Source organism: Haemorhous mexicanus, chromosome 7, assembly GCF_027477595.1.
Source record: "Haemorhous mexicanus isolate bHaeMex1 chromosome 7, bHaeMex1.pri, whole genome shotgun sequence".
NCBI lineage: Eukaryota > Metazoa > Chordata > Aves > Passeriformes > Fringillidae > Haemorhous > Haemorhous mexicanus.
The window spans coordinates 16040633-16064329 of record NC_082347.1 but is presented as its reverse complement, the minus strand read 5'-3'; the positions used below and the strand labels follow the sequence as shown (position 1 = coordinate 16064329).

General features: G+C 44.1%; 1 protein-coding gene and 1 long non-coding RNA gene across 2 annotated transcripts; one reads left to right on the top strand and one right to left on the bottom strand.

Annotated features, from left to right (window-relative positions):
- The first annotated feature begins 414 nt into the window (after positions 1–414).
- On the top strand, positions 415–17234 carry LOC132329772 (uncharacterized). Its single transcript, XR_009487186.1, has 3 exons — positions 415–889; positions 3615–15251; positions 17101–17234. It is a non-coding gene; the product is annotated as an uncharacterized LOC132329772 (long non-coding RNA).
- On the bottom strand, positions 7273–23697 carry SNCG (synuclein gamma). The gene is made up of 5 exons (XM_059851205.1): positions 23139–23697; positions 18147–18188; positions 17147–17274; positions 8758–8835; positions 7273–7649 (listed from the first exon to the last, which is right to left on the bottom strand). Exons 1-5 carry the CDS (start codon positions 23257–23259, stop codon positions 7620–7622), a joined length of 399 nt encoding a protein of 132 aa, XP_059707188.1. The 5' UTR covers positions 23260–23697; the 3' UTR covers positions 7273–7619.

The window sequence follows — 23697 nt, the reverse complement described above, 5'->3', positions numbered from 1 at the left end:
GTGGTTATTTAGCAACTAAGCTACCCCCCAAATATACAACAATATTTAGTCTTTCTTACCAGCATCTTTTGCTGCACCTTCAGCTTGTTCCTTCAGTCCCTGGAAGCTTTTACCCGACATTGTGGCTTCTGACACCTGTTGAAGTCTGCCCCTTTGATAAAATTGAGCACCTGGTGATGTATAGTGCACTATGTGATAGTGTCCTGACTTGTTCTGGTTTTATACATCTGCCAGGAGACCTGCTGATTCTTTTGGGGGTGACTGGTACAATGGGTGGAGTTCAAATGTGAAGAATGAGAGCTGAAAATAGAGAAAAGCTGTTTATTTACCCTCCCTGATGAGAGGGTGTGCCCAGATTGAGATTTTTGCTCCATCACACTGTCTTTGTTTGTTAATTTGTGCCATTTGTTTTTTTATAACCAAATCTGCAAAAAAACCTGTTCCACCATCACAGACAGAGGAAAGCCACTGAACTGAGCTTTACAGAGTGCTGGAAAACTACTGAAGTGCAGTGTGTGGGCAAGGCCAACTTTCATCCCCCCCCCAGGCTGACTTCCTTCTTCCTTCAGTCCCTGAGCACACCCTCACGAGAACAGAAACCAGCCCAAATTTGTTGCTGTTCTTAGAAGTTTTAATCACAACCCCCTTTTCTTGTCACGTGGGATAATGTTAGATGGTGAGAGCTGTAATTTATGTGTATTTTTATAAGAAACTGTTAATCTGATCATCTTTCCAGTTGCCTGCTCAAGGTGGATTGCAAATCCCATCATCACAGAAGACCTTGCCTGGGTAAAGCAGGTAACCAGTGCCAGCACCAGCAGCTCTCAGGGGAAGGGGGAAATAAAAAAGCCAGATTAGCAAACCCACATTTTCCTACTGTGGCTTTGTGGTAAGATTCTTTTTGTTCAGAAATTATGTTTAATCTCACTTCCTTTCCTAGCACTACCACATTAATAAAAGTTTCTGTCTTTAACCTCTGGCATTTCCCAGGTTTCCACTAGCCTTTGGAGTTTATATTTCCTGCCATCAATCCCCAGTACAAAGGTACTTTGAACAAGTAAACTATTGGCAGAGTCAGGAGCCAAATGGCTCTCTGGTTTTGTGGGGTTTGGGTTCCTCATTGCCATTTTCCGGGGTACAAAGTGTCTCTGTTTGGATGGCCACACTCATACCCATATTTTTCTTCCTGAGAAAAGTTTTGTGTTGGTAAACAGGCACAGATGAACCAGGGTGGGCACTGACAGTTCTCATAAGTCTAGGACTTCATTAGTACCCAAGTGAGGAAGAGTCACAGCAAACAAGGTTCTGAGTATTCCTCTGCTGCTCCTAATCTGCCTGTCATTTCAGAGAGCTCTTGTCAACTTTTGCACCACTCCTTTGTTATTTCAAACAGCAATCCTCTTTCCCACACAATGGGTCAATTAGACTTTTAATTATATATTCACAGCAGGTATCTTTGCTGATTTCTTTCCTGTAATGATCTTCTTACTTGAATTTGCAAAAACTCAGATAAAAAGACACAGTATTGTGGGGCTCTGACATTTATTTGAACCAAATCACTAACAGAGACCTACTTATTTTTCTTGCCCAAACCTGAGAACACAGCCACACCAAAGCCACATCAAACAGGTGGATTTCAGCTGTTCTCAAGCCCCTTAGTCAGGAAGATTAACTTTTGTGTGGAGTGTTATTGAAAGGAAGGAAGAAGCTCTCTAGAATCCACCAGGCAGTTTGTCACAGGTCAAGAGTAGATGTGCCCAGGCTTCAGCAGCAAATACCTTCCAGGTGCCCTCCCTCTTGTTTCTACTGCTGGGTTTTCAGTGCAAGAGCCCTGCAGGTGCTGGCTGGGATAGTCTGCCTGAAAGGGACACCAGGAGTTTAGGAAAGCATTTAAAACTGAAGCACACTTACATCAAGCATTAAACATGCACCACATTAGAGCACTGTTTTATAGACTCATAATCAGTTCAGATAAATACTGCTCTCTAATTCTGTTCTAATATCTACCTAGATTTCCCTAGCTCCAACTATTATTCTTCCAAATAGAAATCTCTGTTCAGTATTTTGGACTCAATATGGGTGTCTGATCTGTGCTACTTCTTGCTTTATCTCCTGCTCAAAGCATTAGGTAGCATGAATTCCTGAGTAAAACCCACACTGCTGACAGCATGGCAGCATGACTCCTTATCTAATGTAATCTTATCTTTAGCATTAATATAATTATCCTTATTCCAAACTGAGAAAAAGAAAAGTGAGCAAATTACTCTTGCCCAAATTGGCATGGCATGATTGTTATAATGCAGAGCCTAGAGCAGAGGGAAGAGGGACATTTGCATAGTATTCATTCCATATGATGGTACCAATAATGTGTCCATCAGGTGGCAGGCTGAGTTACAAAATCACAGCAGAAAATTAACGGAATGTATTGCATAATATTTATCCACTCTGTGAGTTAACATTACTTTTCAGAAGACAATAGTAAGCCTTTTGAACTGATGTTAGATATTAATTAGAGTGCTTAAAAATGAGGATTTGAAGGGGTGGAAAGTTAGTTTGGACTTTTGCTCCATTCAGCTCTCAGTATCTGCTGAGACTGCAGGTAGAAATCCTGGTTAATGCCAGCTGGAGCAGGTACCACAGTGTGGGCAGAGCTACGTGCCAAGGTGCCCCCGGAATTTCAGGCTATTCCAAAAGTTACTGCACTTGGTAATGCCAGGGTGCATCACTGACACTGGCCAGGACCAGAAGTCCAAAAGTGTCAGCACCCCCAGCAGCACTGTCTGCTCACCTCTGACATGTAACATGTCCGACTCCCTTCCCTGTGTCTGACTCCTCAGTCTTTTTCTCCACATTCTGCACCTTCACAGACTGTTGCTTGTGATGAGCAGTTATTTGTGTTTGGGGAAAAGAAGCCCAAAACTGATTCTTTAAGTGCTAGGAGTGCTTCACAACCCATGGCCCTGGAAATAGCTAGCAACTACAAATACGCAGCCCAAACAGCTGTGAGTTAAATCTAAAGCACCACAGGGAAATTAGAAATTGTTCTGGTTTCCTTTCCTTTCACACATCTTCTGTGGCAGCTTTGAGCACCCTCTCATATATCAGTGACATGAACCCTTCTGCTCTATTACCTGATGAAGGTCAGAAGTAATTAATCAGAGCTACAGCTTATGTTTTACACATGAAAATGGGCAAGTGAGGTTAATGAAAAAGTATTGAAATTTATTTCTGTTTTCTTAAATTTTAATTTGACCAGGGTTGGGATTTATAGATAGTTGTGGTGTCCATTAGCAAAGCAAATGCAATGATGTGTTAGGGTTAAAAAGTTCTACACAGTTTACTCCAGAAGTTTACAAAGTGTGCAGTGTTCAACATTCATTGCTGCTAAAGGAGGCTGATATTAGTGTGGAAGGGATGTGATATTTATGCCATGAAACAGAACTGTTTTAAGAAATGCAATGGTTTGCTCATAGATAATTATTGTAAGTCATATATCAGTAATTTAGAAGATCAAACTAAAGTTGTTCTAGTTAACCTATATTAGCTGTTCAGTTCAAATATTGATATACAGCTCTGGGAGAAAAGTAGGTTTAACAGATTCTTCCTTTACACAGGTGGTAAGACCCTCCAGGAATTATCCATCAGCTCTGCTTCAAAGCATGAGATCAATGAAAGGCCAGTGCAAATGGAGTTCTTTACCTTCTACATTTTCAATCTTGAGGTAACATCCAGGTGAAGTGTCATGTTTCTGCTGTCATCTGGAGCACCTGAAACCATCCTTAAATACTGGGACTGCTGTGGAGTCTCACAATATCCTGCAGATTCAGGACTAGAAAAGACAACAAAAAAATTGTCTGGTCTTTAACTTAGAAAGGCTAGGAAGATGAGAAAGGCTCCCAGCTTAAAATCTGGCATGGGACTGGGGAAATAAATAACTGGTCCTATCCCAGGAGTGACTGGCTGGGAAAGCTGAGGATGTGATCTGTGATGTAAAGTCTACAGGAGAGCTGTGTATATTTTCTAGGCACACTGAGAGGAAGGAGTGCTGTGGCTCGGCCCTTCTGGCACACAGTTGTGCTGCCCACCCCACGTGGGCTTGTGGGAGGGGAAGGGTGGGGAAGCAGAGCTGCCTTGCATGCTGGGATCCACGCAAAAACACAGTGCCAGAGCTTGACAGAGAAAGTCTGTGCTGCTTCAAAGTGTGTGTGCAGGGGTTTGTCTGATATTCAGAAAGTGCAGTTTTGATTTGAGCTTTTTTCTGCTCTGCTATTAACAGTATGGAGTATCTTCTTGTGATTTGGTAGGGGTTCAATGCATTTATGAAACAGTTAAACCGAGTTTCAATGTGTCAAAGAGCTGAGAATGTGATTTTATAGAGAACAGTATTATAAAAACAGCCCTTCAGTTTTTTAATTGGGTACTTTGTGAATTCAGTTTAAGTACATGCATTATGCAGACACAAAAATAGGACTTTCAAATGAAGAGGGATTCTAAGTGTATTATTACCTGATTTGCATTTAAATTAGTGGAATGCTGTTTGGGATGTTCTGTAGAGAGCCACTGCTTCCTCTCCTTCATCCCAGACAAACATCTTTGAAAAATCAGGCCCTGCATGCCCTTCAGCCCTTGGCTAGGGCCTAACTGGGGGGAGCTCACAAAGGCTGAGAGCTCTATCAGAACGAATCACTCAATTAAGCTTAACTGCAGTTTTACATAGAAAGGAAGTTTTGCTGTTACAAGAGGAAAAAAATGGTTTTCAGCACTTTGTTGGTCACTTGTATGGCAAGGTTGATGCAACACTTGGCAGCAGCTGTTCCTGGCTCATTGGATCCCCTCAGAGGTCAGAGCGCAAGTGTCCAGAGTGCTCACTGGGAACAGACAGTGGCCACACTGTGCCTGGCACTGGGTACTGTCTCATCACAGTGGAATTAAGTTAGCAGCTTGTGTGACAGTGGTATCACATGTACAAAGTCCACTTCAATAATTCACAGGATGAGATGAGTAAAAGAAATTCTAGATTGCACAAGACCTGTCAGAAAAAAAAAAAATTTTGCTAGTGTTTGCTTCTCTCAGCATTTATCTGGGGCAGGGGGTGCCAGCACTTCCATAGCTAAAGTACCTTCTCCTGTGGGATGTTTCTGACACATCTCCTCTGTCATTCCACTTTTCACTTTCCTTCCATCACCTCTCATTACACTTGTCTGAGTACTCATTGAAAGCACAGACTTCCTTTCAACGAACCAAACAGATGTACAACAAAGTTGAGTTGAATAATTAATAGACAATATTTTGTCTGTTTAATCAAAGATACTAATACCTCGAAAGAAACAAGTCCTCACCTTTCTTACCTCTGACAAATGTGGCTCAGACCTCTGGCTTCTGCTCCCCACAGCTGGGTGACAGCCAGTCTGAGGAAGGGACAGGGAGGAAATAGAGGCTCACTGAGCCATTGCATGGGCACAACACCACCCTGTTCCCACTGACACAGGGTACTCATGTGGGAGGAAACTGCATGTCCTGGTGTCTGTCTCCAAGACTTGGGACTGCCTGTGCAAGATGCATAAACACTCTCTGGGCTCTGACTGCCATGGGACTAGAACAGACCTGTGCAGGGACTGCACTGCCTGGGCCCTGAGCAGTGCTCTCCCATGTGAGAGGCAGGCAAGTGCAGAGGCAGATCTCTAGGAAACATTTGGACAGTTTTGGTGCCCAAATGTTGGGCAGCAGTCAAGTAGTGTTTTCAGTCCCACAGTTTCAGATACAGGTACGTAAATACTGGTAAAACACTTTCCCTTCCACAGGGAGGGAAACAGAGAGAGCTGCATGCTGCTCTCCCAAGCAGCCATGTAGCTGAGTGTGACAGAGATGTGGCACAGCATTCTTAGCTCAGTAATTACCATTCTCTTCTGGTTTAAGCCCTTGGAACCAGGGGCAAAGCCTGCTTGAGAGATGGGCATTTGGGGAGCAGCTTACTGCTCCTTTGAGTTACAGCCCTGCTCCTGCCTCCCACACATGCCCTACATAGTGAAGGCATTCAACTCTGAATTTTTGCAAAATACTTTTTTGGAAACACTTTTGTTTGTATCCCCATAAAGCAAAGCTTTTGACCAAAAGGTTTTTCTGTCTCTCTCTAGCGAGCACTGAGAATAGACTCCAGCTTCCTGCTGCTGGGTATGAGTATCTCTTTTTGTCCTCTTACCTTGGCCTCAATTTCAGTGACTCTGTTTAATTGGCAGAAAATTGCAGGACATCAGAAAAGAGTATGCACATATCAGATACATCTTCCTTTGAGAGTCCTTGTTACCTCTGCTAGGGCTCTTTTTTTCCCTTTCTGTGTTGAGATCAAAGACCCACTGGGATGGAAATCCTGTGGTCTCTGCAAGGCAATGCTTTACACATACTCTTATGCCTGAGAGAGGTTGCCAGCACACTTGCTAGATGCTTCCATGCCACAGCAAGTCTCTTCTGTAATACCTTCCAAAGTCATCATCATTTAGCAGCTTAATGAAGTTTATTGGTCTGATTTTGAAGCAGTTTAAATCTCAACCATTTACACTGCTTTCTCCTGGATTTGTGGGTGCTCTTCCTGCAGGTAGATAAAATAACCCATTTTTATATCCATACCTACTGATGTTCTTTAATCTTAGCCCATTATTCACAGCAACATTTTGCTGCTCTCTCCCCTGGTGAATGTGGAAGTTCTGTGCTGCCCTCACTCAGCAGCTGATCTGCAGCCTGACCGAGTGCTGTAACCGATACCAGCTCTGTGTTCGTGCTGCACCAGGAGATTCTCCTTTGGCACCTGCCCTCACACTCACACATTTCACAGCAACCCTGCCCGTCCCTGCCAGCAGCAGTGCGGTTCTGACCAGGTCAGCTGGTGCCCATCACATTTCTTTAATTACCTTCTGGCAGCTTGTTACATCCTGATGTCAGGAGAGCTTTCTGGTGCAAACAGAATAAACTGAGCTCAACATCACTTTCACATTTCTTTAAAAAGCCTCCTCTCATCCAGTATCACCCCTCCATTCTCTCAAACACGGCAAGTATTTAAAAAGTGAAATATTTTTCAGCCCTGAGAGACAGAAAGCCAGCCTGCCTACAGTACTGTTTTAAGAAATACAATTTTTCATGATTCTTCATAGCTTACAACATGATTTAAGGCCCTTACAGTTTTAGGTATTCTAATACTGCACTTTTCCAGGAAGAATGCATCAGTCTGGAAGGATCCACATGTAAAATGTGCAAACAAAACCGACAAGACAAAAAAACTTGTTCAAACACTTTTTATTACTAAAAAAAAAATTCCACAATGCCTAGAGTTCCAAAGTGCCAGTGCATATGGATGCAAGACACAGATTCGTGAGTCCAACAAAAATATACAAAGCAACTGGGAGGCCAGGAGGGAGGTTGGGAAAGACACAGCCCAGTACACACCTGCACGTTACTTACAATTAGAGGAGTCTGGCTTACATATATTGTATGACTGGTTTATGAGGCAAGTGCAAGACTACAGAGCTGAATGTAGTTAGTCTGTGGACAGTGGGATTTTCCTGTTGTCGTGTCAGCTAATGCTTCCATGTACGCTCTTGGAATGGTCTCTTTTGAGCAAGAATTCCCTAACTTGATGAATCGCCTTCAATTTCACCCTGTGTGAGAAGACAAGTAAAAAGCAGGTAAATATTTGGAAAACATAAACAAATACATTTAGGAGAAAAATCAATGCTGACAGTCACCATACAAAACCTCCCAAACAGCTAAAAACAATGAGGACCATAGGTGATGCAGAAAATAAATGAATTATCCATTCCTTCTGGAAACCAGACACACTCCTGGTGTAACTCAGATCTCTAGGGAAAACAAGGGTGTGAATTCACATGTGGTGCAAGTCAAGTTAATGTGGGCCAGGCTCCACTGGCAGTAGTGTCCTGCTTTGTGCTCCTGGGTCTGCTGCTGCCTGACCCAGCCTGACATCAGCACTGCTGCAGCCATGCAGCCATTGGGATTGTTGGACCCATTTCTGGGACTGGCAGTGGGGGGTCACGGCTGGAGGAAGGTGGGAGATGCAAGATGAGACTTTTGGGAGCTTTGGAGACCATGAAAACAGCCTGAGCTTCAGAAAGGCTGAAAACTGTGGGTTTGGGTACATGCAGTACTTGTGGAAGGGACAGACAAAGGCCTTAACACTGAAATTGTAAAGGAAATACCACATGAGAAGCGTTTACCCCGTTGTCCATGTTGGACAAAAAGTCATCCTTGTTCAAGAGTTGAAATTGGCCTGGAGACAAATTTTTGACCAAGGGCTTCAAAAGAATATTGAAGGTAGAACAGTTTAAAAATTAATTTAAATACAGAAAAATCTATAGAAAAACCTAACTTGTTTTCTAAATCTCTTCTGAAGCATGGCTGCAAACAGGAAAAAGCTATTCCATGTCATGACAGAACCACAGGACAGCATTAAATTTAATATGTGCATTTACACCCCAAAATCAACCCAAATCAGGCAGCAGTTTGCAATCTGTCCATCTGTCACTCATGGAAAATTCCCAAGATAAGGAAGTGGCGAAAATGAGAACAGATGAGCTCAGGTTTTTGTCCAGCAACTCAGGAAAGTGGGAACACTGATGGGCTCCTTGCATGGCAGTTCTAGAACCACAAGTGGCAAGGGGGATATTCTGCCAGGGGAAACGAGTAACCCAGAAAGAGGCTGGGTGTGGCACAGAGAGCCCGGGGCAGCGGGGCCGGGGCAGCACTCACCTCTCCTGCAGTGCCTGCCGGGGCCCCCTCTCCCTCCAGCCTGGGCTGCTCGGGCGGCTGCGGCGCTGCCAGGTCCTCCTGCCAAGTCACAAGCAAGATGTTTGTCCTTGCTGCCACATGCAGAGTCATCACCCTAATCTTAGGCTGAGCAAGATGGGGGTGAGCATTACACACGCCAGCAAAATAGCAGCTTTAATAGATGGCAGATACTGCTTGAAATCCATTTTTGTTGTGCAGCTGGTTTGAGCAGATATCTATGACAAAGCCAACTCAGTTTCTTACAGCCTGGTTTAGGGCCTTTTTCATACAGAAAATCAGCTCTTTTTCTGTCATTGAGACCAGAGTTTTGACTCCATCAGTGTGAAGAAATTTGGGAGGAACAAATAGATTTATGTATAGCAAGGCTATACCCAGCCTTACCCCACATTATCTTACTCTAAGCACTCATTGCATAGACTGAAATGAATCAAAGATAAAGCAGTACTGTGGTGCTGTTAATGTCTTGCTTCAGAAAAAATATCTTTATCAAAGGATAAGCCTTTCTTTTCATTTGAGTCCAAGCATTTACTTAAGTATTTTGGGCTCTTCTAGCTACTTGCCTACATCTTTCAGCTACCTTCCTATTCACAGAAGAAGAGAAAATGTTGCATTACCAGGTAATCATGTTAAACACATTTTGGCTGCATGGGAAGAGAAGACAAAATCCTGACCATACTGGATGTGCACAGGGGATGGACAGAAAGCAGAAATGCACCTCAATGGAATCAGCCAGTGAGAGTTAGGGGAAGCAGAAGTAGCAGGACCTCTGTAATTTTAGTTGAGTTCACCAGAGAACTCAACTAAAATTACAAAGCTCCTCTGCTCTCTTTGAGCACACATGCCAAGCAGCTCCCCTGAATGACTCTCTTCCCACATGAAGTCAGGGCCACAATAGAGAGAACCAGAGACATATATATTGTGGAAAGGAAAAGTCAATTTTGCATGGAAGGTAAAGTTATGAATTTCAATATTTTGGAAACACAATGCCACCACTTTGCTTGGTGCTGCTGCTGATGCAATGCAAATCAATGTCTCTGCCAAACCTACTGTAAACAAAACTTTATGCTCCGTGTGTTTAGGGTACTCTCTTTTTCCTTTACACACGTCCTTACTTTCCTGTCCAGTCATAACTGTTCTCATCAGTAGGATAACATCCCTGCCATGCCTGCTGCTTTTTGGACTGAATTTGGGAAAAAAAGGTTATGTGAAGTAAAAAGGAAAAATAGATGGAGTTACATAGATACAAGGCAGAGCCCATGAAACTTTAATCTGGAAGTTGAACTTCAGATCCATGTGTGGCAGCAAGGGGAGCCAGGAGGTGGAAGCACTGCAACCTGCTTGTCCTACCTATGGGCTTCCTGTTCTCCATGCAAGCTACTGTAAAATCAATCCACTGGAGGCAGAAAATAGCCAAAGTACGAGCTGCAGCCCTGTACTCATGTCTGTCACAGCTGCAGGCATTTCTTCATCTCCCTGCTGAGACCAGAGCTGATTAGTGTTTATGGAGAGCACCATGGTGTCTCCAGATGAGAAGCACAGTGTGACCATTGTTCTCTAAGGAACATGCTCTTAACTTCCATTGCATTGTTGGCTGAAATGATTCTTGCTGGTACCAACCTGAGCTGTGTTAAGCAAGCCCAAGTAAACAAATTACATCAAACTGCACTTCATGGAAGTCAGTTTCTCCTGCAGGGAGACCTGCAGCTCTTCAGGAAAGGCCACTGCTCTGATGGAGCCAGCTGGTCACAGTCTTTCTGAGATGAGTCAGCTCTCCTGCCGCCAGCAAACAGCTCACTACTCTGAATTTATGGACGCTCATCCAGCCTCAGGATCCAGCCTGCAGCTTTAAAGCACTCTACATTTGCATTTACATATACTTTGCATATCTATACCTTATAACTCCACAGTGCACATTAGGCCAAAGCAAGCAAATAGCCTCAAACTGTATTTTGAAGCTTTACAAACAGATTTTTGACTATTAGGTGGAGAGGAAAGAAGCTTCCTATGGAAGCCACTGACGATAGCTGCAACAGCAGGCATTTCATAGTGTTTTGCAGGTGGAGTTACCAGCTGCTGTGTGAAATTGTGAAGGTCAATCAAAGGCAATTGCCTAAAGTGTTGAGCTGCATTGGGAAAACTGGGGAACAGCTCACCGGAACACAAGGACCAGTGCAGTGCACTCCATCTTTCCACAGGGTATGACCACTTGTTGTTCCTGTGGGCAGGGAGCTTGGCTCTGGTACATGTAGAAAGAGTCCTGGGAGATGGACACCTTTCTCAGGACCACCTTCAGGACATTGTATCCAAGAGCAAGGGGTGGGCTGGAGAATCCCTGTTCAGCTATTGTGCTGCTTCTTAGATCCCTTAGATCCTGCTCTCTGCCAAGACTGCTCCAGAAGACTAAAAATCAACCATCTATTTTTAGAAAGGGAAGCAACTGAGTTTCTGGAGGGTGTTTCTAGGCTATGTTGGAGGAACCAGGACAATAGCAGGATGAAGAGGTGTCAGGCTGTGTTAGGGATGGTGCTTCACAGCCTTTTTCTCACGCGCTTCCACCCTGCCCGGAATAGGGAGCAGGAGATGAGGAAGGGCTGCATTCTTCAGCTGGGTGTTACCTGGCTGGGGATTTCAGGCACTGCTCAGGAAGACAATATCCAGAGGACTACCATGTGGTGTAGGGGTCTCCACTTTGGATAAAGAGCCAGAAATTCCTGGGCACCGGCTCCAGCTATAACACTGACTCACAGAACAGTGCTGGGAAAGAAAGAAGGGGTGAAAATCCAACTTCCTTATGGGGGCAGAAAGAGTTTTGCCATTCCTGTCAGTGCTCATCTCCTCATTAAAAGGGGTAACATTTTCTAAGCTAAAGGCATGTTGAAACCATGAAACAATTAGTAATGCTCCACCTCCTCTTAAAGGGAGAGCCAAATATTTCCCCTCAGAAATTACGTACTTTCTTAGAAAAAAATATTTTAAATGGAAATAAAATTAAATATTTTGTTTGCTGTGGGCTATTTTCTTCTGGTTTTGGGTGGGCACTTGAATCTATTTTTGCTACTGAAGAAAGAAAAGTGAAATACTTGAACATCATAGTTAAGTGAAACACAAGACCTCAAAATTCCTTCCAAGAATAGTATACAAGTTTTTAAATATTTTGTGTGTTTAAAAATATTTTTTATGTAGAATATATACACCACAGGAGATCTCTATATATAAAATACAATATTTAGCTAAGGTTAGGAAACAGAGGTACATGTTTAGCTATCACTAATTAAAAACTCAACAAATTAAGACCTGCCATTTATAAAAATATTCCTGTGTAATAGTAAGGGATCTTAAATAGACTGTACTATAGGCTTCTAGGTCCATATATTTTAATAAGTTGTTTTAAAGACTGATTTTGAAAGCCCTGAAATACTGGAAGAAATTAATTACAATTTAATTCCTCAGATTTCTCATTTTCACAGGTTCTATGAAAATCTCTTTTTCGGCTCCTCAGCAATTGACTTGTCCACTGTCTGAGTTCATATATGAAGTAGAATTTTTTTTTTTTTAATCTATATTATCTTGTAGGCCAGTGGGAGTTTTGTTGCTGTCCCCAAATATTCGGACATAAACAATCTTACTAAGATTATCATCCTTATATAACAGAGAAAGCAGTCCAGATATTGGATACTGGAATATATTCATCAAATCTCAACAAATTCAGTGGCAAGCAAGATGTTGTTGTTATTTTTGGGGTTTGTTTTTGTGGGTTTTTTTGTTTTTTTTTAAGGCTGAAAAGCCAGAGAGGTTCACTGGCAGCCTAATGGCAGCTACAAATTCAAGAGCCCTCAAAGGGACATCGGTTGCATAAGGTGGAGAGGCTCAGCCTCCTGTAGTGCTCTTGACCTTGGGTGCTGGAGCAAACGCAATGCTGCCTGGCAGCATCCTCAAACCACTCCCTAGGAAAGCCTCAGGCAGCCTGGCAGGTCCTGTGGACAAGCTGTCCTCGACAGGTTTCTGGCTGAGTGCTCAGAGTGATGCCAACAGCTCTGACTAAGGGGCCAACCCTCAATTAAAGTGAGTGGACCCACCAACAGGACAGACAGAGGGGCATGCAGGATTCCTGTCTTACCCTACAAATCCAGGTAGTCTTCTGTGGTGGCTTTGTTTTTATCCAGCTCACGGCCAGACTCTCTGAGAGTCTCCTGGGACTGCTTATACAAATGATACATATTTAACTTGTATCCTATGGGATTGCAGGGGTACAGCCTTGAGCCATGGAGCCCATCCATAGTCTTGTAGGTTTAAGGCTTCACCAGTGCCACTAACTCAGCTATTTTTCATGGGAAAATGTCTGTCTGAATGCACTAATGAGACAGAGTGGAGCACAGAAAAAGTGTCTGTAGGCAGAGTGCCCCACTGCACGCCGCTTGTGCAGTCTCCCGTGCTCCACGACATGTGGAAGGATACCACTGGGATGCATCACTGCATCAACTAAGTACAGGGAAGGTTGAATACAAAGGGGAACAAGCCTCAACTATTTATTCTACCTAATTGTTGGGTGGTTTGGCTGTTGATTTCCCTGCTCCTCCTGCTTAGCAGCTCAGCCTTTGGTGCCTTCTCATATGCCCTTGGCTGCTCTCTCCTTGTGGCACTCGCCCAGGCCAAGCTAAGTTGGACAGAAAGGTCACTCAGTTTCTGCTTCTAATTCCTTCCTTGTGACAGACTGTCTCTGTATCGGAGGTGAAGCAGGGTGTAAGTGAAGGGAATTAAGGCCATGAACAGCAGCCTTTCCCATTCAGGATGGGCAGTTGTTATGAAAGAGATGAGCCACGGCGTGGGTGCGGCCACGTGTGCCAGGTCAGGTGCACAGGAACTCTCTGTGATCCAGAGAACGCGCCCAGCGGTTGCACATAACTGACAAATGCTCATTTAATTAATGGGTTGAAGTAAAAAACTAGATCAGACCCAATTCAAAGTGACAGAGTCATGAACTGACAACTAAATCATAAAAACTGACAGGACAAATAGATCTAAAGGGAAGATTTAGATGGAAGGTGCAGGGAAGCATCATTTACTGGGGAAATGGTTCCAAACCCTGAGGGACATTTTGAGAGCGTGTGTATGTACATGGGCTTGTTCACAGCCACGTGGTGTCTGCATTGCAGCAAGCTCTGTGCTGTGTCATACAGACGAGGCATTAATCCTCTTCTAAGACAGGGATATTTAGTGAGTGGTTATCTCACTGGAATCTCCTAATGTCCACCCCAGGGATGGGGATGGGTGCAAAGCCACAGACAGAACACACTACTGACTGGTTCCATTCCTTTTTGTATCCGAAAAATTGCGGAATGTTTATAATCTCTTAATTTACAGATTTTTTAGTTGATACTTAAAAAACTCCCCCAAATGAGTCAATTCTTTCTTGTACTCTTGTACTCAGCAGTGACCAGGTCAGTGCCAAAGCCCTGTCAGGCAGTGCCAGCACAACTCAAGGTTGTTCTCATCTGCTTGGCCCCCTTCCATAGGTATAGGGTTACTTCAGGCACATTTCCTTCTCCGTGGCTCTGAGTGCTCCCCCCAAGGACAGTGAGGAACAGCAGGCTGCCAGGGTGTCCACATTTCAGTGCCTGCTGTGATGCAACAAAGGGCTGATTTCTTTCCCATGGCCAAATCACCACCTGATACACCTGCACCCCACAGCTATCCTGAGCAAAACTTACACCAAAACCCTTAGAGTATCCCTCTCTTTCCTAATGTATGCTGCCACTGATCCCAGCTGTCAAATGCACAGACTAAATGTCAACGAGCTCTCTGTAATTGATATTAATACTGGCAATGGCCAGCTGGGGACATGCCTTCTAGCCCACTGAAGTCCCCAGCCCCAAGTCACCCTGAGCACTGCTCAGTACATTGCATTCACAGATCCCTGGCACTTTGAACAGTCCTTCTATAGCAGGGAACAACACTGAAGATAGCTGAAAACCCAAATAAGATGTTGGCAAGTGCTCTATGCAATTAGAAGGAGGGAGGATAGTATGGAGCACGAGCAAGTCTCAGGACTCTCTCAAACTTCTGGGGCTGAAATGCTTGTGGTTATTCCAGGACTGCAGGATTATATCAGTGGATATTCACTGTTTAAACATTTAAAAGCTATACATTATCACTCTTAGTGTATCTCCAGTCGGTCTCCCTTATGTATTACAGTGCCTGGTGCTGCTATTGCAGATGCTGGATGTATTTCCATTAGCAAATTGTGTAACATGATAGGAGCGGTCCTGGAGAAAAAACAGCTGGTGCTGAGAGCCCAGCACAACTCCTTATTCTCTTTTCAGGGCCCTCCCTCTGGAGCAACTTTGGCTCCCTGGCAATTATTCATTAGCAGTGGGGATGCACTTGATGTGCATGTGGAGCCCAATCTTCTGTGTCTAGCTGAATCTAAAAAGTGTCTAGCTACATGCTAAAGTAAGGTGAGTATGAATAAAAGATTTGCACTCCTAAGCTGAACTAATCCAGCAGAACAGCTGAACCGTCTTTCACAGAAACAAATGTTTTTCCTGAATTTTTTTGTCCTGTGATTTTTCTTGTTTTTCTCCTCCATTTTCAGTCTGCTGCCTCAGAACCCCGTTGTTTGGCATGACGCTGTCTCCAAAGCAGTCTCCTGGCCTTATTTACTCTGCCCTTTGGCATGTGACACATCCTAATTTTTTATTTCTTAATCAATCTCCATTTTAAGTCTAAGCAATTGGACATCAATGGAAGACATCTGAATGACAGTTCAGACGCTCTCTGGAAAACCTGCACTGGTTTAAGCTCTGAAATTAGCTGTAAACTGTAGCTGCCAGTCTTTGAGGTGGGGTTCTCACTTTGGAGGAAAGGAGAAGAGCATTGCTGCTGCTCAGTCCTTGCTGGAGAGGAAACAGCTTGCTATCTGCTGCAAGGATTCCTATCATCAGCAAATTCCTCACTCTCCTGGGTCAATCACCCCATGGTCAGTCAAAAGGTAGGAAGGGGTATTCTGGCCCCATGGAATTAGGAATTACTGTTTGCACTCCTGCAGCCTAACTGCTGTTCCCAGTGGGAATAGAGATTAAATTTATCCCGAGGGCTTAGCAGAAATCCAGTATCTGCCCTTTTCACATGCTTTCAGGAGGACATTTTGCGTCACTTGTAGCTGCTGTTCTCCTCTTTTGTTAGGCTATTCTCTCAGGATTTATATGCTGTGTAGAAGTTTTGTTCCACATCACAATGTGTTTATGTGCAGGTCAGGAAATTAATCAGCCGACTATCTGAACAATTAAAACAATTTTGGCCAGCCTGGCTTCGCTTGGATTCTGAGTTTGGGTTTGCTGTGACTCATAAAGCTCATGTGGCCGTTAACAGCACCGATCACACTCTCTGAAGGGGGGAAAGAGAAGGGCTTACCAAAGAGCTGCCAAGTATTGGCCTCTTGCTGTACAAATGGGTGCTGTTTGTTACCAAAGCATCCTCTCTAATGATCAATACTGCCTTCATCTAATGAACTGTTCTGCTCCTTCAGACTCCCTTTAATCCCCTCACTTGAAGCAGCCCCGTTTGTCAAATTAGGCTGGAGGACAGAAGATGCCTTGTCTGAATCTGGCTTAATCTGTACACAATTTGGGTCACATGGCCTTTCATCAATAAGCACTTGGTTGTTGTCAAACCAGCACGAAGCAGAGCAGCAGGGTCAGGCTTTCTGCTGGAACCAGGCTGTGCCTGGCTTGCTGCTGCCCTCTTCTGCCTCCAGAGCTGCCGTGGCCAGGGCAAGCCTGTGCATCCGGCCAGCACCGCACAGGGGTGAGGGCAAGTGCAGGCTCCCGTGCCTTCCCACTCTGCACATCCCTGAGCTCTGACTCAGTCCAGATGCTCACTGCAGCCCACACACATTTCTACTCAAGTCCCTGGGAAAAATGCTTTTCTACATTTGTAAGAAAATGGAGAGCCAGACTGTTGCCCACAGACGCGACAAGAGACAATAGGCACCAAGTGATTAATGTGTCCTTCTGAACAGAGGAAAGCAATTCTCTTTTTCCTTTGAGGCTGGTCAAACACTGGCACAGGTTGCCCAGGGATATAGTGGAGTCTACTTCCATGGAGATATTCAAAACCCACTGGGACAGTCCTCTCTCATTGGCCCTAAGGAGGTTGGTCTGGATGATCTCAAGGTGTCCCTTTCAAACTAAAGGATTCTGTGACTACATTAGGCATTATATGATAATATTAAGTATTATACAAAAGCAGATATTGCTGAAAACCTTTCATGAAATAAGTAAAACCTTCAACTGTAAATGTTTGCAGGTTAATCCAAAGGCTGTCCTGTCCATCATAGAAGAAACGAACACACCTTTTTTACAACTCCTGTAGTGGCCACGATGGTCTCTGCTCCTTCTACAGTCTTGTTTGCCACTGTGTTCACGCTGGCTACCACAGCTTCTCCCACCACATTGGCCTGCTCTTTGGTCTTCTCAGCAACTGCAGTTTCAACAAAAGCAGAAAAGTCAGCAAACTAGACACTGCCAGAAGGCTGCCAAATTCACTGGAATGACAAATAATTGCATTGATGTAAAAGAAGAAATTAACCCTGGTGCAGTCCTCTATTGGATTTTTTAGATGAGATCACGTCTGAGTTAGATCGTATATGTGAGGATTTTTGTCTGGCACAAGATGCTGCTTAAAGAGCAGCACTGCAGCCTGTCAGTCTCTGTGGGCTGCCGAAGAATGAAAAATTCACTGCCAGATACTAAGAGACAGCAGTGTGAATAAGGCATTTTGCATTGCAGACTGTGAATGACCTCTCCAGGTTACTTTCTGTTTGATTTAATATCCCTTGGCAGAAAACAGCAATAGTTATGAAATTCACCAGGCAAAGGATCCATTCATCTTCATTCAGGACAGTCCATATGGCTGTTCCTCCTTGGAGTTGGGGTTACCCTAGAAGGGACCTTTAGGTTCCTGACTCTGCAACTGCCTGACAGGACTCTCCCAAAGACCACAGTTTTGGCCAGACAGGATCTGATGCAAGTAAATCCTCTCTGTGTGCTGGGCTGTGCCCCTGACATTGTGAAATGTCTAAATAGCTGTGAATCATCCCAGTCTGCCGAGTAACCTGCGTTGGATTTTTTCTGACCTACTCTTCTGATTAAATATTTTCTCCTATCTGTGTCCACTGCAAATGCCAGACCCTGAACCATCACTCCTGGCAAGCAGCCTCTACTCATCAGTGGGAAGGTCAGACAGATCAGTGGTGTCCCACAGAGACCTCCCACTTGGCAGGGGTGATGGCCTTCCCAAGAGGGCTAACAACAACCACAGATTTCCACATCCCTCTCAGGCAGTGCTCTTACCTGAGGTCACACTTTGCACTACACCCTCCTTGGTCTTGGTGCCTGTGAAAGGAAACACAATCCATCAGTGCTGCCTGGAAATTACACCCTGACTTCTGGACACAGATGGTTTCCTGCTCTCCGGAAGTGCAGTGGGGAGCCAAGGTCCTGCTGGTACCTCCTGCTCAGACACAAACCGTTTGTGGAGTCAGAAAAGAGACCAGCTTCCCTCCCCAGTAAAGCAAATGAGTATCTTTGTGTTGAGAGTTGGAGAACTTAAACAGCAAATTCTCTGGAGATGCCTAGACCTGAAAAATCTTGATTATAAAAAATTGTCCCTGCAATATTTCCAAAGTGAGCAGCTCAGTGGTGGTAAAGCAACTTTAAGCTATTTGTAAAAATGACTGCAAATAAAATCACCTGGTAACATCTCACCTACCTCACTCTTGCAAGACAAGAAGTCACATCCATGACTCTCCCCTGCCTTTCAGCAGGATACTTGGCTGCAGTGGTCATTTAAATTCTTATTCTATACCACCAATAAAGACTCTGGAGAAACCTGAGACTGAATTTACAGAACCATCACCTACCTCCTACATACCTACTTAACTAGGTTCCCAGTTTGGTGCCTCAGCCTAGGCTGCAAGTGCCTACTCCCAGCAATGCACAGAAAGCAGATGGTTTTATATCAAATTATGAAAATACACCATATGTATGCTTACATTGTGATTTATCTCACTGTTCTCAATACAGAAAAACTAACAGGATGTGAAGGCATTCAGTTTGCAACACAAATAGCCCTGAGGAATAATTAATCTCTATGATTTTCCTCCATGCTTGAAGTGACAAGCTCTATATCCTTTGTACTTGATACTGCTGCAGATAAGTTAAATCATATGGTACATGGGCAGCCCCCATGGTAACTAGGAGCTTTACACATTAAAAAAATAAGGGATCAAATTTATCTCTCTTGGAAGTTAAATAAACACAAGCCAAAATATTCCACTGGTCCCACTTTACTGTATATTGCAAATCATCTGCACCTATACAGGTTCCCTTCAGGTTTCCCATACTGATACAACAAAAGGATTTCTATGGCCAACTATCAAAATGATTAAAAATGGCAACAACCAGGCAGATTTTTGACTCCATGATAATGGAGCATCCACGGGTGTGGCGGGAGAAACTAGTTACAAACCGCAGCTCATTCTCATTAACAGCCTGAGAAGCAAAACAGGTGCAGTGCTCTGATAACAATAGTCCAGCTCAGTGCTGCTTTGCCTGATACATGTTATGTATTATTGAATGTAATTCTCAATTGTTGATTTATTTTGGTTGCAATGTTTGCCTGGGGCAGAACAAAAACCATTCTACTACCTACAACATTTGCCCTCAACATTCCCTTTGTTGAGGGCAAAATATGCCCTCAACATTTCACTCCACCCTCCCAAACTGTCTAAAAAGTCAAGAAATGAAATCTTTGTACCTTTAATTTGTTAGTGCTGTCAGCTGAGTTCCTAGTGATGCGCAGGATGCATGTGTACTGCTGTGAACTGGATTTAATAATGGTGCCCATGATACACAAATGTGCAGAAGCACAGCACTGAGCAGAGCAGGTGCAAGTCTCAAGCCACAGATGTGAGTCCCTGAATGGGCCAAACACGAAAGGTTCAATTGAGACACCATCCTGCTTCATTTTCCCTCCCAGAAGCATTCCAAGAAAAGACTGCCACAATTTTGATTTAGCATTCAAGTTTGTCTCATACCAGACTCAGATCCTCAAGCTCAGCCCTTTGCTGGTTTTTGGTCAAACAGCAGTTGATAGGTAAGCCAAGTACATGATTTGCTGTACCAGCCTTTCATGCCTTTGCAGTTTTGCAGTAAACACACTTAGTGAGACAAGAGATGCAGCTTTGTATGTTTTTTGCCAGACTTTTAAGGTGACTATTTGGGCTCAATTCTTTTATGGGGAAGAGGAGTGAGCAGGTGCTATATTTGCGGATGGAAAATAATTCCAGAAAGGAGGGATGCAGGTATTAGAAAAACATCTGAATCCATTTCATGACAGAAGCAATGTCATTGGGAAGAGTCACTGCTGCAGCCTGGGGAGAGCTTGCCTCATCCTCCCAGCCCAGCCACACCCGATGACTCAGGCTCCCATCCATTATGCACCGCATGAAACCCGACCGTCCGACCCAGGCTCCTGCCAGCAGCCCGCATCTGTTGAATCAGAAAGCAATCACCTGATGCTCAATCTCATTTCACTCATTAGTCCTTGCCTGCAGCTTGTGTACCCAGAATTTAAAGTTCATGCATCCTTCCTCTTCTGAGTGCTGTGAGTCATCTGCAAGTGCTTTGGGACTGCCAGGGTGGGACCGAGGTGGTGGAGTGCTATGCCCTGGGAGAAGGTCTAGAGTAGACAGGGATATTTTGATGTGCATTAAATCCTCCAGGAATCACTCAGTTTAAACATAGCTTGGTGTGTTGGGGCTTTCTGCAACACATACGGTCGAAAATCTTTCTTGAAAACTAGAAGTGCATTCTTTGTTGAGGCTTCCTGAACTACAGCAATAAACAGTGCTAATGACTCAATACTCTGATGCGGCTTTGCATCAAATTCATTCATTAACTTCAGCATCACTTACACCCCTATTCAAATCAAATTAAAAAGAGAGCCCACTGAACCAACTGCTGGATCCACACTAACCACGCAGGGATCTCCTGACACTTCAGCACACTCAGAGGCTGTTAGACTTTGGAGAGCAGATGGTGATTTCACCAAGCACAGAAGTGATCCATGATACAGGATTCCTCCCTTTCCTTTCGTGCCCTCTCTTCTCTACCCCACGGGTTCAGCAGGGCCGGCAGCAGGGCATGGGCACCGCATTGCAGGCTTAGCACAGGAGGGAGGCATCTCCTGCCTGGCATGGGCTGTAGGAGCTGAACCTGGATGGATCAGAGGGGGCACGGGTGGCCACAGTGTCCCAGTGACGCTGTTCACTCCAGACAGATGCCTCTGAGTGAGCATTATTTTCTTCTCCTGGGCAGCAGCAAGTGACTCACCAGACGTGGTGGTTGTGCCCAGACATTTGGAATCCTCCTCTGAGAGTCAGCAATGAGTTAACACAAACCTGAACAAAAGTCAGGGATCCACTTCATCCATCCTAGGCCCTGGGGATTTTGCTCTCTTTCCTGATGTTCTCAAAAGACCCTTGAGGTTCAATACAGTGTTATTCTCTCCTAGCATCCAAAAATTCAAGTGTCATCACCTAATTCTCTAGATGAAGCTGCTGGGATAGGGCTCTGCAAGGGAAGAAGAAAGGAAGGACCAGTTCAGGTCTCTGATTTAATCTTTATGTGGCACAGAGTGACAAAAGGCAGCATGAACAACATAATAATTATTCCAGTTTTAACCAATATACCACACCTCCACCTTCTCTGGCTATTAAAACAAAATACCCATTTTCTGAGCTAATTAGCATCTGGTCTTTATTTTTCCTGCCTGTGAAAGACTGAATTTTCCCTAAAGGGCTGAGCTTCCCAACAGGAACTGAATCAGGCCAAGGCAAAGGTCTGACCGGGCAGGAATCAGCAGTATACCAACAAACCAAACCAATAAAAGGAGAAAGCTCTTAATCCTCACCTTGATCTTTATTTGATCCTCATTCAGAGATTACGGTTTCAAGGATTTTAGTTTTAGCCTCATAGAAAACTTCATTGAAAACTTTAGAATCTCCTAAAGAGACCTCTTGGCTTAACAATGAAAACCAGGTCACACTATGGAGCTGTACAACGTGACTGAAAAGAGATGTGAGGAATTATGTATAAAAACTCTGAATAACCTCAACACAACTCAGATCTGGAAGCAGGTCGAGCAGTAATGATGCCACAATGTGACACCCACGTGACATTTCTTAGACTGGTGTTTCACTTACTGTAGTTAGTTTAGTTGTTTACAGGAATGCTGCTTACCTTTTTTTTCTTGTGGGTCAGCTTCAAATTGAAATGTGAAATGTTACATCCATTCATTTCCAGCATGTCAATAATTAAGTACTTAAAAATTCAAAATAAAAACCTTACCAGACCTGCTACGTACAAATGTATATCTATAGATATTGGCAATAGAGCAGTTTTAAATATAGTAGCTAAGTACAGCTGTGTATGTTGCAGTATGATAGCAGGAAGAGCCTGCATGTAAACTTTCCTACAAAAAGAAACAGTCCCAATCCAGCAAAAATAAAGAGCTGTGTGAAATGCATTAATCAGCAGTGAGATAATCAGTCTTGGGAACCTAAGACTCTTTAGTTTGTTTTATAGGGAATATCTGACCATCCAGCCATATAATTGCATGTGCTAGATAAGTGGAGATCGTCGGTTTTGAGGGTGACCTTGAAAGGGGAGGTTTCAGCCCATTAACTGTGAAAGAGGTCTCTAGGCAGGACATCAGGCGTGCTGTTTTCTAGATCCTATTCTTTGGGCAAAAGGAATTTGGGTGTTTCTTGTAAAGCAAGATTAATGTGTGCATGGGCAATGAAAGAGGTCAGCAGACAGAAGAAGGATTTCAGGACAAACCCATTTGTTTGTGGGGAAACAGATGCATCCTGCAATCCCCTCATGCTAACACTGTTGGCCCCTCTCAGTGATTCCCTCCCGATGTGGAAGTGAGGCCGAGACTGGCAGTGCTGGTTTGCCTGGAGAGTGCCTGACTCACCCTGCAAACAATCAAGGAATAGTCAAACAAACCTTACACCTGGGCACCTGCTCCTTAACATCATTCTGCCTTCCCTGAAGTCGTGGTTTCTGTGTCTAACTTACAGTTGGGGAAAATAAGACATGGGGAAGCTGTTGTACTCCAGGTTTACACAGCAACTCTGCTGAGCTCAGGATCTTATCCAGACTATCCTGCTAGTCACTCCCAAGCTTCAGCCACAATATCATTTCCCGAGACTTTCTCAGAGACAATCTATGCAGCTTTTCATGCTCAAAAGTAGATCAAAACTAGTTCTCTCTTACCTACATACATTACCCCTTCTTTGGTCTTCTCTGCAGCCTCTGTCACTCCCTGCTTGGTCTTTTCTGCAGCAGCCACCACACCTTCTTTAGCAATGGAGAAACCTTTCTTAAAGACATCCATTCTTGTAGCTTGTTAGGGTATTATCTGGGATGATCTGAATGAGGGAGCAAAAGCAGCAAAAAGCACCTCAAGGCTGGGACTGCAAGATGCAGCCTTACCCTCGGCAGATCACAGCTTCTGTGGCAGGCTCTGCCTTTGCTCTTCCTCCTGTGCTGGATGAAGGCAGTGTGGCAGAGCTCACAGCCCTCGCTGGCTCTTATTGATGAAGTGTGCTGCAGTGTAGCCAATGCCTGTGTACAGCTGATACTGAAATATTAATGATACGGATCTGCTTGGAAGCTTTACTAAGGGAGGGGGAGAGGAGGACGATGACAGCAGTAGGTGAGGAGCTGTCTGGAGAATTTCCAGACAGAGAGAGCTTTTAAAATGTGCTGCAATGCTCTCAGTGAAGGATGGTCTCAGTGAAGAGGGAGACAAGCATAAGAGTCGAGTTCCTGA